This window comes from Pieris napi, chromosome 23, assembly GCF_905475465.1.
Source record: "Pieris napi chromosome 23, ilPieNapi1.2, whole genome shotgun sequence".
NCBI classification, from domain to species: domain Eukaryota; kingdom Metazoa; phylum Arthropoda; class Insecta; order Lepidoptera; family Pieridae; genus Pieris; species Pieris napi.
The window spans coordinates 8913096-8930231 of NC_062256.1; the positions used below are offsets into that span (position 1 = coordinate 8913096).

At 33.5% G+C, this 17136-nt stretch overlaps 1 protein-coding gene across 4 annotated transcripts in view; it reads right to left on the reverse strand.

The window, feature by feature from the left end:
- LOC125061399 overlaps positions 1–17136 on the reverse strand; it is a 63156-nt gene that overhangs the window by 4917 nt on the left and 41103 nt on the right. For 2 of the 4 annotated variants that reach the window (XM_047666841.1, XM_047666838.1), the window contains exons 7-9: positions 16624–16850; positions 15378–15855; positions 14736–14909 (exon numbers count right to left, since the gene is read on the reverse strand). In XM_047666841.1, the coding sequence (XP_047522797.1) occupies positions 14736–14909; positions 15378–15855; positions 16624–16850 (879 nt within the window). The remainder of the gene's footprint in view (positions 1–14735; positions 14910–15377; positions 15856–16623; positions 16851–17136) is intronic. The other 2 variants (XM_047666839.1, XM_047666840.1) reach the window with 2 other exon arrangements.

The window sequence follows — 17136 nt, forward strand, 5'->3', positions numbered from 1 at the left end:
TTGCCTAACACGTGGACAATCAGATACAGTCGACTCTCGATAATTTGACACTCGTTAATTTGAATCTGTCGATAATTCCGGTCCCTTGAAAAATACTCGATAAATTGAATAAAATCAATGATAATTGGTCCCTTCGGTAATTTGAAGTTGAAAAAGTATTATCTTGCTCGCCAACATGCGATAATTTGAAATCCGGTCTTCCCTACTCTCTATAATTTGAAGCGTTTATCATGCACATACCTGTCGTTTGTGAACATACATGCACAGACTTGTCAATTGTTTACATAAATGAGGTTTGTCTCAAAAATTTGTGAATAATTGTTATAATAATTGTTAATACATAATAAGAATATAGAAATAATAAGTAACAAATTTTGATCAAATTCTTATTTCCTTCCGTCGCCCCTCCCCCTCGTGGTTATTCAAACACTTGTTATTTTGAACTCTTGATAATTTGAAATTTATCTCTTGTCCCTTGAGTTTCAAATTATCGAGAGTCGACTGTACTTATAAATTATGTTATAGAATTTACACGTGTGAAAATGACGAGAACTTAGAAACTAGAGAACGAGATCCATGCAATTAAGTTAATTTTTGAGGTGAAACTTATCACGGTTGAAACGCAATAATAATATTAACGTCACGAAGATGTGCAGCGTTTTTGTCGAAGAAAAGGGAGCGATTGAGACCGATTGAGAGGGAGTGAGAAAGGGCGAAATACATGTTATTGGTTGATGTATTCGTTTAGTAGTTACATATTAGAACTTTAGATGGCAATTCTATCGCATAACGTCTTGTGCAGTAAACGCTGATTTTTTATTTATTTATATTATCATCAGCACGTACATACAGTGTGTAAACAGTGTGAATATAGATATACAAATACATGGAGTGATCATATACTGGTACATGATCATTTATTGGGGCTTTTACCTTAGTAATAACAATTTTGTACACACGCACTTTTTTTTTGGCTTGTTTTTCCTAATTCAAGAAGATCAAATTGCTCATAGTCTTCTTGCTGCTCAAAAAACATGTTTGGAGTCAGTTGAGAGCTAAGTTTAAAATAAAATAAAGTTTAGTAAATTAAAAATATGTTAAAAGTAAAAAATAAAAGTTAATTTAATATGAAAGTTCTATTTGTTACGCTTTCACGACATCTTTTAAGTTTTTTTTGTGTAAAGCCTACTTTTCATCATCGCTGCTCGTAATTTGTGACACGGCCAAAGAATGTATTGGCATCTGTTGCAAACTTTATTTCGTTACTTTCGAACACGAAACAATCTGATCGGCACTAATAAATAATCTGAAATTGTTTTTCAAATCATATACAATATATATAGAATTAAAAATAACATGGTCAATAACGTAATAATGGTTTTTAAAATCATTTCAGATTATTTATTAGTGCCTGTCGAACCTATGCGAATTGTTATTTTTAATTCTGTATTGAAGCTAAACCTTCATAATTTCGTGAACCCGCCAAAACGCTTCTTTAGACAAGATGGCGTCGCACCAGTCGTCCATGTTTGTAAACACATGTTTCTGCGATTTGTGTGAAATTCTTGAAATTGTGCATTTGTAAAGTCGATTCAACGAATCCTGACAGTGTGATACATTAATTGGGAGGTGATTTTTTAACTTTTCGTCACCTTTTACTATTTAACCTTCCTAGAAGTTAAGGCCGATTTACATTATCTTAATGTTTAGGAGAGTACTTTAGGATAGTACTTTAGTTGAAACATGTAAACGCTACTTGCTTTAGTAAACGCTACGCTGAAGAACTTGCCTTTCAAGTTGTACTAAAGCACTCTCCTAAACACTAAGATAATGTAAATCGGCCTTTATAGATCACTGGCGTGTAATGCTTTCAAGGGGAAGAAGATTAAATTTTTAAAGGCAACGTGCCTTTTTATCTGTACGAGTATTCGGACCACAAGTTTCACAACAATTAATAGCTTAACTTATTATTATGACATTGTGTTGATGTTCTTATTATATGACTTAATGAAAATTAATATGACATATGCTATTTTTATACGGCTGATTGTGCGGATTTTTATAATTCATCGCTGTGTACCACTTACAAACAAATAATTTATTATTTATCTCAATATCTTCAATAAGACTTTATTTTTCATACATTTCCTCAAGATATAATCTTCGGGTTACTTTCAGAACCATTAACAAAATGTTATGTTGCTTTGAAAATAGCAAATCATCAAACAACACTTATTTTAAAACAAATATTGCAAATTAATTAGAAGTAGCCTGTCTAGCACTAATCCCAGGCCCTTTCTTATGTAGAACGGCTGGTACCATATCATTCCATAATGTTCACATGACGAATATTATAATAGTTTTGGGTCCCTCAAACAATTATTTATTTACGGTTCGTTACATTTATAAAATAACAAATAACATAAAAATAATAAGGGATTCAAGAGGCGGCCTTATGGCTAACAAACAATTTTTCAGGCAACCCTAGTCTATATATATATAATGGTCTTCGTTTGAGGCTCAATCACGCTTAAACCACTGATCGTATCGACATGAAACTACCACCATTCGATGCGAAATTTCCTAGATGGTTTATGGTTTATTTCTGTTTTACTTTTATGAAATTTTTTCCCGCTAATAAAAACAAAAGAGGCTTCCTAGAACCGCAAAACGTCAACATCTGTTAAAAACTCGATTTTCGAAATATTTCAATTTTCTTAGAAGTTAAAAAGAAGAATAATAAAAATATGAAAAAAAATAAAATAATGAAACATAAAATTTATTTTAATTCGTCCAGCAAAGCGGGCGCGAAACGGCTAGTAAGGAATAAAGCTAAAAATATATCTATGGGACGGACACATTTATGCGTCCAGGACTCTTAAATTCCAATTTGTATGCAACCTAATGGTTAACAGCCTTTAACTTCGTCCATGAATCCGTTCGTAAAAAGATAAAGTAAAACCAGTTTCAATATCGCAAAGTTCATTCCCTTTCTGCGAAAAACTAAGCATGTTCGCCTTGCCCTCACATTTACGAACTGATTGCTGCGATGTATTTTTGTATAACCCGCTAAGCGGTCTCTTTATATATAAATATCATATATATGACGACTGCATTATGATGTTTCATTTAACTACGATACAATATCTAATATAAACGAAATTAGTCCAATTACACCGTTTTACCGAAGTACTCTGTATCTTTTCAACAAAGCGTAAAACCAATTTGATAGAAAGAGAGAATGTAATTTCAGTCTTAAATAGGTTTTAATGCGATAAAGTACGTATTATAGAAATATATTAAATTGTTACTTTTATTAAACATGTCATCCTTCCATACCTCGTCAATGATATTCAGTGAGTGAAATCTGTTCATAAAAATCTATAAATTGTATCCGCTTGGTATATGGTATACTTATTAAATATATATTATATTACTTATATAATGTTGAATAATAGACATTACTCAAAAATCTACAGTTAATAAGCAAACTTAAAACCTGCATATATTGCCGATCCGATTGCTATCGTCAGCGCCTTGAGACCCTCAAGAAAAAGGAGCAATGGCATTCTCTTATATATATATCTATTATATAATAGAATACATATTCTACACTCTAATGCCTCTATAGACAACACCATCACCAATAGTGCTACATAGTATACCTACATCAAATCACTAAACCACAGAACACGACTAATACATAGACTACAATTATTAAAAAAAACGTTTTTTTAGTGATGATGACATCACCATAGACACTATAGACATTTATTTTACCATGAATAGTGTTTAAAAGAGTTGTTCGGATTAATACCTGCAGCTGAGTTTCATTATCGGACGTCAAGGATACGAAATACCACCCGTATCACCTCGACGTCCGTCGTTTTTTAGCGTTTTTAAGGCAGTCTTTACAGCGCATCACCAGCTTCCTACTGAAGTATTTCCGTACCAATTCGACTCAGGGTCCTTCAAGAAAAGAGCGCACCAATTTTTAAAAGGCCGCCAACGAACTCGCGAGCCTACCGGTAGGCTCAATGGGCGGCAGTATCACTTAACATCAGATGAGCCACCTTTTATCATCTGTTTTAAAAAACGTTCTTCACAAACTTCACACTTCTTATTGCAAATCCGTAATTTAGCTGCGGACGGTTAAGTATAGCACAAAAAAAACAACTGAACAACAAACAAAAACAGAACAAAATGCTATTTACCGACTGCAGTTTGATCTGTGACCTCTAAAAGCAAATTTTTCAAATCCAAGATCGAACAGGAAGGTGACGTCAAGTAATGCGCACCTCGGTGTAATGTCTAACTTTTTGTTACACTCATTATTCCATGACGTAATACAAGGTAATATGTGAAGAAAATACGTATTATAATAAATCATAATTCCTTTACATATGTAATGGAGGAATTAAAAAAAACTGCACATATATCTAAAAGGCAAATGTCATAATTTATAAGAAACCCCTTCCCTTTGAATGCATTACGGAGGGGTTCTGTAATCTATTGAGGTTTTGATTTCTAGTTGCCTAAAGATTATGAAAACAAAATGATTGGTAAATACATATCGCAATATATAATCTAAAATCTCTCTCATTACAGAAGTGTGCCTTAAAAAACATTACGGTAGTATACCTCTTATCTGGAATAATTTAATATTTAAATTATTTTACGATTGTGAGCAGCAATAGAAAATAACCCTATTTGATTTCTAGTTTCCTACAGTTATAAAAAACATAATAAAAATAAAATAAATAAATCAGTGGCGCTACAACCTTTTTAGGTCTAAGCCTCGAGACTTCTGTATCTGTTTCATGATTGTCAATCTAATAGGCATGTAGGTGATCAGCCTCCTGTGCCTGACACACGCCGTCGACTTTGTGGGTCTAAGGCAAGCCGGTTTCCTCACGATGTTTTCCTTCACCGTTCGAGCGTATGTTGAATGCACATATTGAAAGTCCATTGGTGCACAGCCAGGGATCGAACCTACGACTTCAGGTATGAGTCGCACGCTGAAGTCAGCTCAGCTTCAGCTCAAAAGAACATATTAGGAACACATTTAAACATGAATTATTTCAACTTTAGTCTCTCTCTGTTATATTGTGTTTACGCTGTGTTGAAAAGAGACAAATGCAATTTGTACGATTCATTTATGTGTGACAAATCTAAGCCAAAGGAACTAAAACTAAGGTATAATTTTCGCCTCTTGCTGAGGAAATATACCAAATATCTTACGAATAGTCCTTTTAAAAACGCTTTAAGCTAGGTGACTAAGAAGGTGACTCTTCTACCATATGAAATGTATACCGATGTATAGGAAACACAGAAAAAACTATTTAAATGACGCTGTAATGAAAATGGAATATCATAGTATAACCGCGACAAAATTAAAATTGATTTTAATTCTAAAACTACCTTATATACATTAATAATTAAAATTATGTAATGTTTAAGCGTTAGCTAATAAAAAACCGTATTTAGATTATATCTTACTAAAGCCTTAATTAAAGTAGTTAATAAAAGTAATTGTTAATTAACGACTCTGACAGCTGTCTAATTAATCTTTCGTACATAAAGCCTTGGTGTCCCCCATAACTAAATTATCGCAAATGTTTAACGCTAATATAGGTACGCTTGAGGTCATAGGTTCGAACACCGGCTGTGCACCAAAGGACTTGCTTTCTATGGAGGAAGCCGGCTTATCACCCAAACCCAAAAAGTCGACAACGTGTGTCAGGCACAGGTGGCTGTTATTTGCTTATTAGATTGACAAATGATCATAAAACAGATAAAGAAATCTGAGGTCCAGCCTTAAAAAGGTTGATTGACTGATTAATTTTTATTTTATTTATATTTTTTATCACACGCAAATTCAAACATGGCCGATAGTGTCTTATCAATACAATTGTTAACATGTTGGAATTTCTAATTAACATGTAATCTCTCTTTACATTATTTTCATTCCTTAAACATTGCTTACTTACTTCATAACACTGAATACTGAACATCGGTAAAGATTTGTGGCTTTTCTTCATATTTGCACTTTACACTACACATACACTAAACATTTCTCTAGCGTGAAGGTCATTTATGATTTTCCGGTTGAGGAAAACTGCTCTACGATTCGTCGGCGCGCATCGGATGCCGTGAAGTGACTGAGTTGCTTGCGTCGTTATCAGTGCGCGGCATAATCATACAAAATCACTGTACTGTAAAGGTTTTACAACCCAGAAAATCGATGATTTATTACCGCTATACAAATTTAATACCATAAATAATTTACTCTGATTACAATTGTCGAAAATGCAAGCTCGGTTTGTCTTTTGAAGTTGATAAATATCTATTCATATTTACGGACGTCCACAATTTAAAAAAATCACCAAGTTACTTCCTTTTTATAATGTATTGTCTTTACAAAATTTAAACCATTGCTTTCCGCCACTTTGATATTTTATACTACGCTTTTCATGTCTCTATTTGAACGAAAAAGGCGGGAAATGGGGCGCTATGCGCTGACAGTAAACTCTGAAATTACATATTCTGTAAGTTATAAAATTTGAAAATCGAACGGCAAAATTATCTGTGAATATCTTTGAAAGTGCTTTAAAACAATACTTCCCGCCATATCTATACTTATTTTTTTATTTTCATTTGTACGTAAACAGGCGACTAACGTTTACTACGTTCTCATTACATAATCTGTACTTATAAATTTGAAATATGAGATTTAAAAATCGAACGGCAAAATTATCTGTGAATATCTACGAAAGTTATCTATTATCTATAAAACTCTCGAAAACTCATCCTAACCTCATTTCTCAAAACACCTTGATGTTTACCACAAATAAGCAGTGTTGCAATGCAAGATTTGCGATAGAATTGTTAACCTTTACAATTGCGAAACGGTTTAATTAAAATTGTTACAGAAATTATTAAATTTATTTACGGCTGTCCCAGTTAAAAGTAGAGCGTTTTAGGCGTTTAAATGCATCGAATCAAGCAAATCAAACGAAATAATTAAAAAATTTAAAGCGTCAATGTTAAGTATATTTTCTTTTAGACAAATATTTCTTTTGTATTTATACAGAGTAGGAGTAAATAGAGCGTATATAGAGATCGATAACTATGTATATTGCATTCTTGTTCATGTTTTAAATAATCTATGATGTCAAGAATTCTATTCAATTGTCACATTAGTACAAAAAATGTTTCTAAATTTATTAATATGGCCGGTAAGAACGTCCTAATAGAGATAGAGATCCCAAACTCAATGGGTGTTTGTACCACACGAACCCTAGATTAAATAGAATGATTGCAAACACCCATTTTAGAAGTGACAGAGTACCAGCGCTTCCTTGCGATTCTGTAACTCACTTTTCGATAAGGTCTGATAAGGTCCCTCCTTGTAGTTTATTGTTTATCATAATGCCAAATCGTAAAATGACTGCTTCACGACTGATTTGAGCGCGACCGCCGCTGCGAAAACCGCCGTGTGAGTTCGAAAAGTGAGTTACAGAATCGCAAGGCTACTCTCAAATAACGCGCGTAGAACGGACGAGATGGCTGTAAAATTTCGGCCTGTTTTAACTGTCAAGAATTTTTTTGTATGATTGTAATTTCCAAAAAATTTGTTCCAAATAATAAAATATTTCATTCAAATAAAAAAGGGGTTAACACGAACATTGAACTAGAGCAAGACCAATTTAAATTATAATCTAATCATTATAAAAGTTTCAGCAATTGTAATCGCCTTGTATTTAATTAAATATAACTTTTATTGGTATTTTATACAATGTTTAACTTAATAAACTAACAGGTGTACTTTTATTCATACTTTTACAGCCGTTTTTTTTAACAATTCAAAAACAAGGAACACAGGAATAAAGTTATTTAGTTTTATTTTATATCTCAATTGAAACAGGTGCAAAACACAAAACTACTTATAGACTTGACAAATGATATAGGGGGTTTGGGACCGTTGAAGTATTACGTAATATACTACCATTCATCCCCGCCCCTCCTCTTGTCATCAAAAATAATAAAACAATTAATTTTTGTAGGAATCCTCGAAAATGCTTTTCGTTTTCAAGCCTAGACAATGTGTGGGTAATATGTATAAATAATAAATGCTGATGACGTAATCAAATAAAAAAATCAACACCCCAATAGTGCTTATGTAATACTTGAACACTCCTTTTACTGTACTACCTCCCATAATCTTAGCAATTGTTGATTTTGAAACCGAACACGTGCGTCAAAATTTCGTTATGAGACGTTCAATATATATTTTTATTTTCATTTCCAATGACTAGTTTTTATATCGTGACAGGTGATAAGATATAAATGAAAACACTTCACATTCTCCGATATCATTCAATATAGATAATAGGTACATAGGTACGGTAGATAGGAAATGTACAAAAACAGTGTTGGAAATAATTTTTGACAACATTTTTCATGTTTGTGTATTTGTGATTCATCATCGGACGTCAAGGCAGAATACAAAATACCATCCGTATCACTTCGACGTCCGTTGTTCCACAACTGAGCGTTTTTTAAGGAAGTTTTTGCCGCGCATCATGTGGAACCAGCTACCCACTGAAGTATTTTCGAACCAATTCTACTTAGGGTCCTTCAAGAAGAGCGTATCAATCATTTATTCATATAGGTAACACAATGTACACTTATAAACGTCAAAAAAGAAATATACATTAAATGCTTCTAATTTTACATTTACTGCCAGTTCTCAAATCAAGGGCGTAGAACGGAAGAGAAGTACTGGCAATAAACTCTCCGCCACTCTTTTTAATCGCCAAGTTCTTTGTTTTACACAACGTTTGTAAGGAGCTGCAACCATTACACCATGTTCCACGTGACATCTTAAGTAATAAATAATAATAAAATAAATTAAAAACAAATATTTGTATCAGCAGGAGGCATGGTGAAATAGGTGCACGCAGCACCAGATACAAAAGACATTTTCGCCTTTAGAATTGTTCTCTACTTATTATTTATGTTACCGCGTTCAAACCTTCCCTGAACTTCCACAAATATATCAAGATCATAATTAACCAAATCGGTCCAACCATTCTCTAGTTTTAACGAGACAAACGAACTGCAATTCATTTTGATTTTGCCATTTACGAAAGGAAAACATGACATGGAATTGTCTTCGAATAAATATAAATGAAACACGTTATTATTAATATAAGAGTCTTTCCTTTTGTTTCCTTTGAAGTAGAGACTCTTGGGCCGTGGGGTTTTAGTTCCCAGCTCATTAAAGGTTGGCTGATAGATAGTACCGGTGACCCCAGAGCTGGTAATTTCTTTACTCAATGAATAAATATCGCAATATAGCGAGGAAATGCAACCATTAAAGATACACTGCAAGGGAACAAACTTTTTAAATTTATTTAAATTTTGTTTTTACAATTTTTTTGTAATTACATACTATTATTACTATGTTGGTTGAGAATATTGTAAATACTGTATATTTGTCAATAAAACATATTAATTAGGAAACATATTTGTATAAACGTATTTGCTGCATGCATTTTACGTCCTAAATCAATATTTATAAATAAATTAAAAACGCTATTTGGGTAACAGAAAGTATTCATTATTTAACGCTCCAATACACTTGCTTATGTAAGACACACTATTTCGTTAGTTATCTTAGTATACACGAATAGACAAAACTTGTTTTGGTATATAAAGTATGTAGAAATATATATTATTTCATTAATATAGATTACTAGCTGACCCGGCTAACTTCGTTCCGCCTAACAGTCTAATAATATCATGTTAACTTTAGTTAAACTTAATTTAGGATTTCATTAAGGTAATAACATTTATACAACGTTTTTTGCAAATACAGAAAAGTGTAAACAGTTTTACACATTAGGCCTCTTCTCTCTAGCGCCAATATTGCGATACTGCATGTAACATGTTAAATCACTTTCTGATATACAACATTTTTTGATGAGATGACCTTGACCTCGATCAAGATTAAAGCCTGGTTATGCATCTCCTCATTCTCTTCAAGATTGGAATTTCTTGAACTGACACGAATTCGATGTAAAATGGTGCGTAATTTTGTCAACAAACGGCACCACATGGTGTTTGCATTCGTAAAATTAATTAATTTATTTATTGTTATTCGATAACTTATACATATAAACCTTCCTCTTCAATCTCTCTATCTATTAAAAAAGACCGCATCAAAATCCGTTGCGTAGTTTTAAAGATTTATGCATACATAGGGACAGAGAAAGCGACTTTGTTTTATGAGTAGTATTATGTTTTATCACAGACTGAATTGAATAGACCAGTGCCGATAATTTTTGAAACCTAAATAAATTACAGTAGGATGAAACCCATTAGAAAAGCAGGGGAATATGATCAAAATGAAAGGAAAAATAAATTACGGTCGATCTGAGGTCGGGAAGGGGAAGGGGGGGGAGGTTTAAGGGTAAAAAACGGTTTATCTCGATTTCCGGCAAAACTAAAAGTCCTATCGAAGAAAACTAAATGGCAAAGTTGTAGGTCATAAAAAGATCTACAACTTTTGTATTCACACATTTTTCACATAACCTCAAAATTTATGTGAAAAATTCAAAAAACCAACTTTTTGGTTTTTTATTTCTATCTTTTACAAAAATTTATTTTTTTAAACGAAATTTGGTGAAAACTTACCTTATTATGTCCCAAATATACTGTAATTTATTTGATTAAAAATATTTATTTTTTCATCTTATTTTGAATTAATATCGAAAAAACACCCTAATTTTCAATCGAAAATTCTGACGTCAAAATTTCAGCTTTTTTCAAAAAGTTGATGTGCTTTCAGTGCGTTGAAATCTCTACTTTCCTATGGTAAAAAAATATATATATATTACCATAGTAAATCTTCTCAGAAAATGCAAAAAATCGTATGCAGTAACGCCCAGACCCGTCATCCCCTTCCCTACTTCTCTATGAATCTTCTTTAAATTATAATCAGATGCCTATTTATTACTATTTTATGATTACTTATATATACCTGAGTGACCTAAAAAAAAAATTTAGCCTTTAGATGGGCTAAAATTTTCGTATTTCATAGAGAAGTAACGAAAGGGATGACAGGTCTGGGCGTTACTGCATACGATTTTTTGCGTTTTCTGAGAAGATTTACTATGGTAGTATATATATATTTTTTTACCATACGAAAGTAGAGATTTCAACGAACTGAAAGCACACCAACTTTTTGAAAAAAGCTGAAATTTTGACGTCAGAATTTTCGATTGAAAATTAGGGTGTTTTTTCGATATTAATTCAAAATAAGGTAAACAAATAAATATTTTTAATCAAATAAATTACAGTGTATTTGGGACATAGAAAGGTAAGTTTTCACCAAATTTCGTTAAAAAAAAAATATTTTTGTTAAAGATAAAAATAAAAAACCAAAAACGTGGTTTTTTGAATTTTTCACATAAATTTTGAGGTTATGTGAAAAATGTGTGAATACAAAAGTTTTAGATCTTTTTATTACCTCCAACTTTGCCATTTAACTTTCTTCGATAGGACTTGTAGTTTTGCCGGAAATCGAGATAAACCGTTTTTTACCCTTAAAACTCCCCCCCCTACCCCTTCCCGACCTCAGATCGACCGTAATTTATTTTTCCTTTCATTTTGATCATATTCCCCTGCTTTTCTAATGGGTTTCATCCTACTGTAATTTTTTTCACTTTTTATTTATTTTAAAGGCTATCTGCACTGGTCTAGAACTTCCTTTTTCATTTTTGTTTTTTATTTGCTTGAGATAGTTTCAATTAATTATAATATATATGTCGGAGCGATATCATCACTCCATCGATATGGACATCGTCATTAGCGGGTTTAGTGGGCGTCATGTAGGTAAAGTACGAACACAAAAGACACGAATAATTATCGTACAATATTTAATTTATATCGATTCCTTCTAACTTATTATTGTAACCCGCTCCAAGGCACCGATCTCACTTTTAATCACAATCTACTTAACCAAACACATAGTGGGTCTATGTCTCATCACCACAATGCTCCACTGAATATTCAATCAGATCTTCGTTGCCTGTACGCACTGTCAAAAGTCAAGATGGCGTCATTTTCTCTGCTCTGATTGATACATTATTCGTAGTTTTATTCGTTAAGCAATGATTCCCAACTATGAAACAATTAAATATTGACAAAACAAATCGAATCAAATTAAATTATGATTCTTAAAAGTAATACAAGGAATCTCAATTATTGACCATAGTAACAATAATAATAAATAATAATCAACGGTCACTTGACTCGATCAGAACATTTCCTGATAATCCGAGCTTTCTCCGACGTACATTAATCTAAACTACTATTAATCTAAAGGCAAAGTATTTATATTATGAACTAGCTGGCCTGGCGAACATCGTACCGCCTAACAGTCGATTCTTTATTTATTTTTAATACTTATTCTGCTATTCGGGACACCGGTCTAGCTAAGATAAAAAAAAGAAAGTTGATAAGACAACAAATACATTATGTCAAAAAATAAAAATTTACCTTCCCGGAACCCCTCCACTAACACTTGAACTTTATGATATGGTATTAAAGTTCAAATTGACTTTTAAGTATTATTACGAATATTATGTATGGGAATATAGAAAAGTGTTGTTTTTAGACTTTTTCGCTCAATTTTTTTAAATTTTTCTCTCCGTAAGAACAATCCTCGTACTTCAAAGATTATTATAAAAAAAGAATTGGCCAAATCAGTCAAACCGTTTTCATGTTATGTCGTGACAACGGAAAACGGGTTTCATTTTTATATATACATATAGATAGATATAACCTCTCCCATTGTTCCTATCATTGTTCCCTTATCCCTACCACTGGCAATTGTATGCTTTTTTCGTGTTTGAATTAACGATATATCAAATCGAGGGTACTAAGTATTTATTTTTAAAAATTAATGTATAACCGAAACGTTCTTAAAAACCTTACAAATTATTTTACAAGTTTATTGGTCCAAGATCCCAGGGCCGCCAGACGTCACGTATTTTCTGACGGATGAAATGTGGACGATTGGGTAGTGTTAGTATGTACTACCGAAAACAATGGCTGGACACTACAAGATGGTAAATATGATTTTCATTGGTTCGATGGAGATCAATTACCGGGTTTTGTCAGTGAGTCGCTGGAAGAACAATCAGGTAAATTATTTTCGTTTCTCATATTATTTGTATCTTTTTAGTTTTTTCAGACCTTCATTGTTTAACTTGTTTTTTACAGAGGAAGAAAATAAGGATAATGCTGATGATGACAATCACGATTTAGATATTCAATTTCAAGATTGATATTTGATGATGATGATAATGAAGATTAAAAGCCACTGTTAAGAAATATTGAAGAATTAATATTTTTCCACTTTGTTTCCAAATTTCCAATAAATAATTAATTAAAAAATTGCTGCTATTTAAATATAAGTGGTATTTTTTAAAAATATTTTTTAGTTCTAAGTAATAAATTGAAAAAAAAAAAAAAAAAATGTCGGCTAACTTTAGTATTATTTATTATGTGTCAATTTTTTTTCTTATTTTTGTTGCTATAATTTACTTGTCAACAAAAGTTCTAAAAATTATAAAATATCTGTTCAAGTAATTTTCATGGCTTTAACAGCGCAGTCGGTCTCACTCAGTCTCATGCGCGTAGATAATGCTCTCCCACTCATAGAGATATTAAAATTTAGTTTAGGGGATGATTGGCCCCTTGGATCGGTCTGTCTTCTTGTCAAAGCTTTTAAAATAGTTGTCGGATGAACATATATAAAAATGGAGCGTCAGAATTTACGAGACCCTTAAAGCGTCTGTCAAGCAATATGGCCGACGGAAAGTGTCTGGGAGTATTGACAATTTATTTTTAACTATACACTCGAAAACATATATAAAAATCAACCATGAGAATTTACGTGAAGTAAGTAATGTTTTTGTGTACCTTGATAACCTGATACCTGGAAATTGGCCGTTTGACCAAGCTAGCAGGTAGGCATACGATCATAGTACATACTAACACTACCCAATCGTCCACATTTCATCCGTCAGAAAATACGTGACGTCTGGCGGCCCTGGGATCTTGCTCTATATGAAATTCTATGTATCACACAATTCTTAGATCTTTAGTTCCTTCAGCGATTCTAACGAAGTTTTCTTAGTAAATCCATTGTTGAATGTTTACTCAGTTTAAATCGTTTACAGGAAGAGGGTATTCAAGCAAAAAAGACTCCTTTTAAGATAAAAGATATCCTTTCCTTAGTTCCCATCGCACAGTCAACTTTGATAAGCGAAGATTGTTTATTTTAGACAAAAAATATTTAATTAAATACTATCACAGTTATTTACACACTGATTGTCCTCTGAGTAACATGTGTGATTTTTGGTAGCAAAAATAATAATAAAAAACGCTACGCCATGACAGACAATGCAACTTGTCGATAAAACAGAGTAAGCGTCAACTAGCCTGTTTTACCGAAGATGGAACATATATTCAGGATGTCGGTTTTTTGTGACGGTGCGCGCGCGCATTGTAAAAATTTACTCTCATAATTTTTCCCTAACGCGCTAAAAGAAGCATAACTTGAAAAAATCTGCTCCAAAACGGTCCTGGTTACCAAGACTTACCAGCTCAATTGATACTGTTTCATTGTTAGTAGTTTTAAGAATATGTGGTCCACTTACCGAATTTTCACCATCTTCATTACATTCATCTTCTTGATTGGCAAACATTTTCCTATGAACCTTCTTAAATTCGTCCATTAGAGCATTGTGGTGTTTCTTCTTGTCGTCATCGATCTTTGGAATATTCGCTTTCTTCGGGACGTTTGGTGGTTCTTTTTCCACCACCGGTTTCTTCTAGAAATAAAGTTACATTTAACAAAACAATTAATTTAACTAGTCAAATTTCGGATTAATCATGTGGTCATCATCAAATCAATCAAAAGGTCGGTTAATCATACTCTTTTTTTATAGAACAGGGGGCAAACGGGCAGGAGGCTCGTCTGATGTTAAGTGATACCGCCGCCCATGGACACCCTCAGAGGGCTCGCGAGTGCGTTGCCGTCGTTTTAAGAATTATAATAAATAATAATAATACGTGCAAAGTTGGATGAGCTTTGCTTTGTGAAGTGCTCCCGTTCCGGCGTTATCCACTAACAAACATTTAAACTTTTACACAACTAAGGATTACATCAAAAGAAAGAGCTCGATTAACTCAAGTTCCATTTAAAAGTTCTTGTATTTAATGTATTAGTATTACGATAGTTTTTAAGCTTTACATTCTGGGAGATCATGGCACAAACAATAAAACCATAAATAGCTCACCAATTTCCTCCTCTGGATCTCCTCAACAATGGCACTGGACAATGTGGCTGAACTGGATATACTCGTGGTGTCCGATATCATGTCGATTTTAGGCGGCACCGGATAGTTACAATGAGATTTGGCACTTGGAGCTTGGACATTATGAACTTCAACTACTATTGTCTTTTTATCATTATCTCTGTTCGGTTGATATGCGGTTTTATTTGAAGAGTTATCATAGCTACAATGGAGAACTGTTGTTCCTCCATTTTCAGTCAAATTTATTATTGTTCTATTTAATTGTGTTGCTTTAGTTGGTTCAAATTCTGTTTTTATTTTATTAGTTTTATTTTCATATGTGTGAGGGTTATTTGGTATGCTGGGACAGTCGTAGTCGGGTTCTATATCCGATGGTGCATCAAAATTGTGGATGTCACCGTTTTTCCAATTGAATTCCAAACTATCCCACGTTCTCCTTTTTATTCTGTTGGATGTAAGTCTGAAAATATTATACCCCTATAGCCAAGCGTGCAAACGCAACCCTGAAGTCGTGTGTTCGAAGCCCGGCTGTGCACTATGTTTGTGCGTAATTTACATTGTGATAAAACCAGCAGTAGACATAGATCGACGTATCAGAAGGCTGTTCACCAACTAAATAGATAATGAGATGAATTGATGATAAATCTAAGGGTTTTGATGAATGTCTATACAAAAATGTCACAGTAAGTTAAAAAATAAAACAGTGGCGCTACAACCTTTTTAGGTCTGGCCCTCAGATTTCTGTATCTGTTTCATGATCCAATCTAATAGGCAACTAGGTGATCAGCCTCCTGTGCCTGACATACGCCGTCGACTTTTTGCGTCTAAAGCAAGCCGGTTTCCTCACGATGTTTGCCTTCACCGTTCGAGCGAATGTTAAATGCGCATTTATTGATTAAAGACCATGGCACATTTAAACATGTATCTTGATTTTTACAGTGTTATTTATAGACAAGCTCTGATGTACATCGATTCCATAGATAAATAATGACGGGGCGTATCTGATCACCCTAATGTATCAATCGTACCAAATCATTTTCAAAGACTTCCAGATTGTGGCGTTTTGACACTTTTTTATAGAATACGGGGCAAACGGGACGCCTAAAGGGTAGTCATGGCAGCCTGTAGACACCCATTTAGTGGGTGATTTACCGGCTTTTGAGGAAGGAATATACTCTTTCTTTAAAAAGATTATTTACAGAACATAATGCCAAGTAAAGAAACAAACCTGTCAGCTCTTTCAGCTGCCTCTTCTGCGACGCTGGCTAACCGTCTTCGCAAAACCGCTGGAGCTGCTAAAGGCACAACTGGAGGTGCTGATGCCGGACTCCTTTCTCCAGCAGCTGAAGACGCGGAACTGTTGTAACCAGAGCTCTCTGGTGACACAAGTTCCCGTCCTACACCTTCACGAACAACCAATTCCAATCGTCCGCTCACTTTCATAGCAGATACAGCCTGTGAACATGGGTTTGAACCAAAGTTGTCATCTCACTCTTTTCATCATAGCGTAAATACAATTTGACAGAAAGGGACAAAGAATACTTCAGTTGGAACAGAGTAGTAAGACTTATTTAGTTTATTTTAATAAGGAGGCAATAAAGTTGCAAACTTGTGCCCGAAGTACAATATAACCGACCAGATAAAGGTAGCAGTTGGTACATGGTAGATAGTGGTACGGACAGGAATAGCGGGATTTGGAGGAGGCCTGTGGGCCAAGATATTTAAAAAGAATGAGATAGAT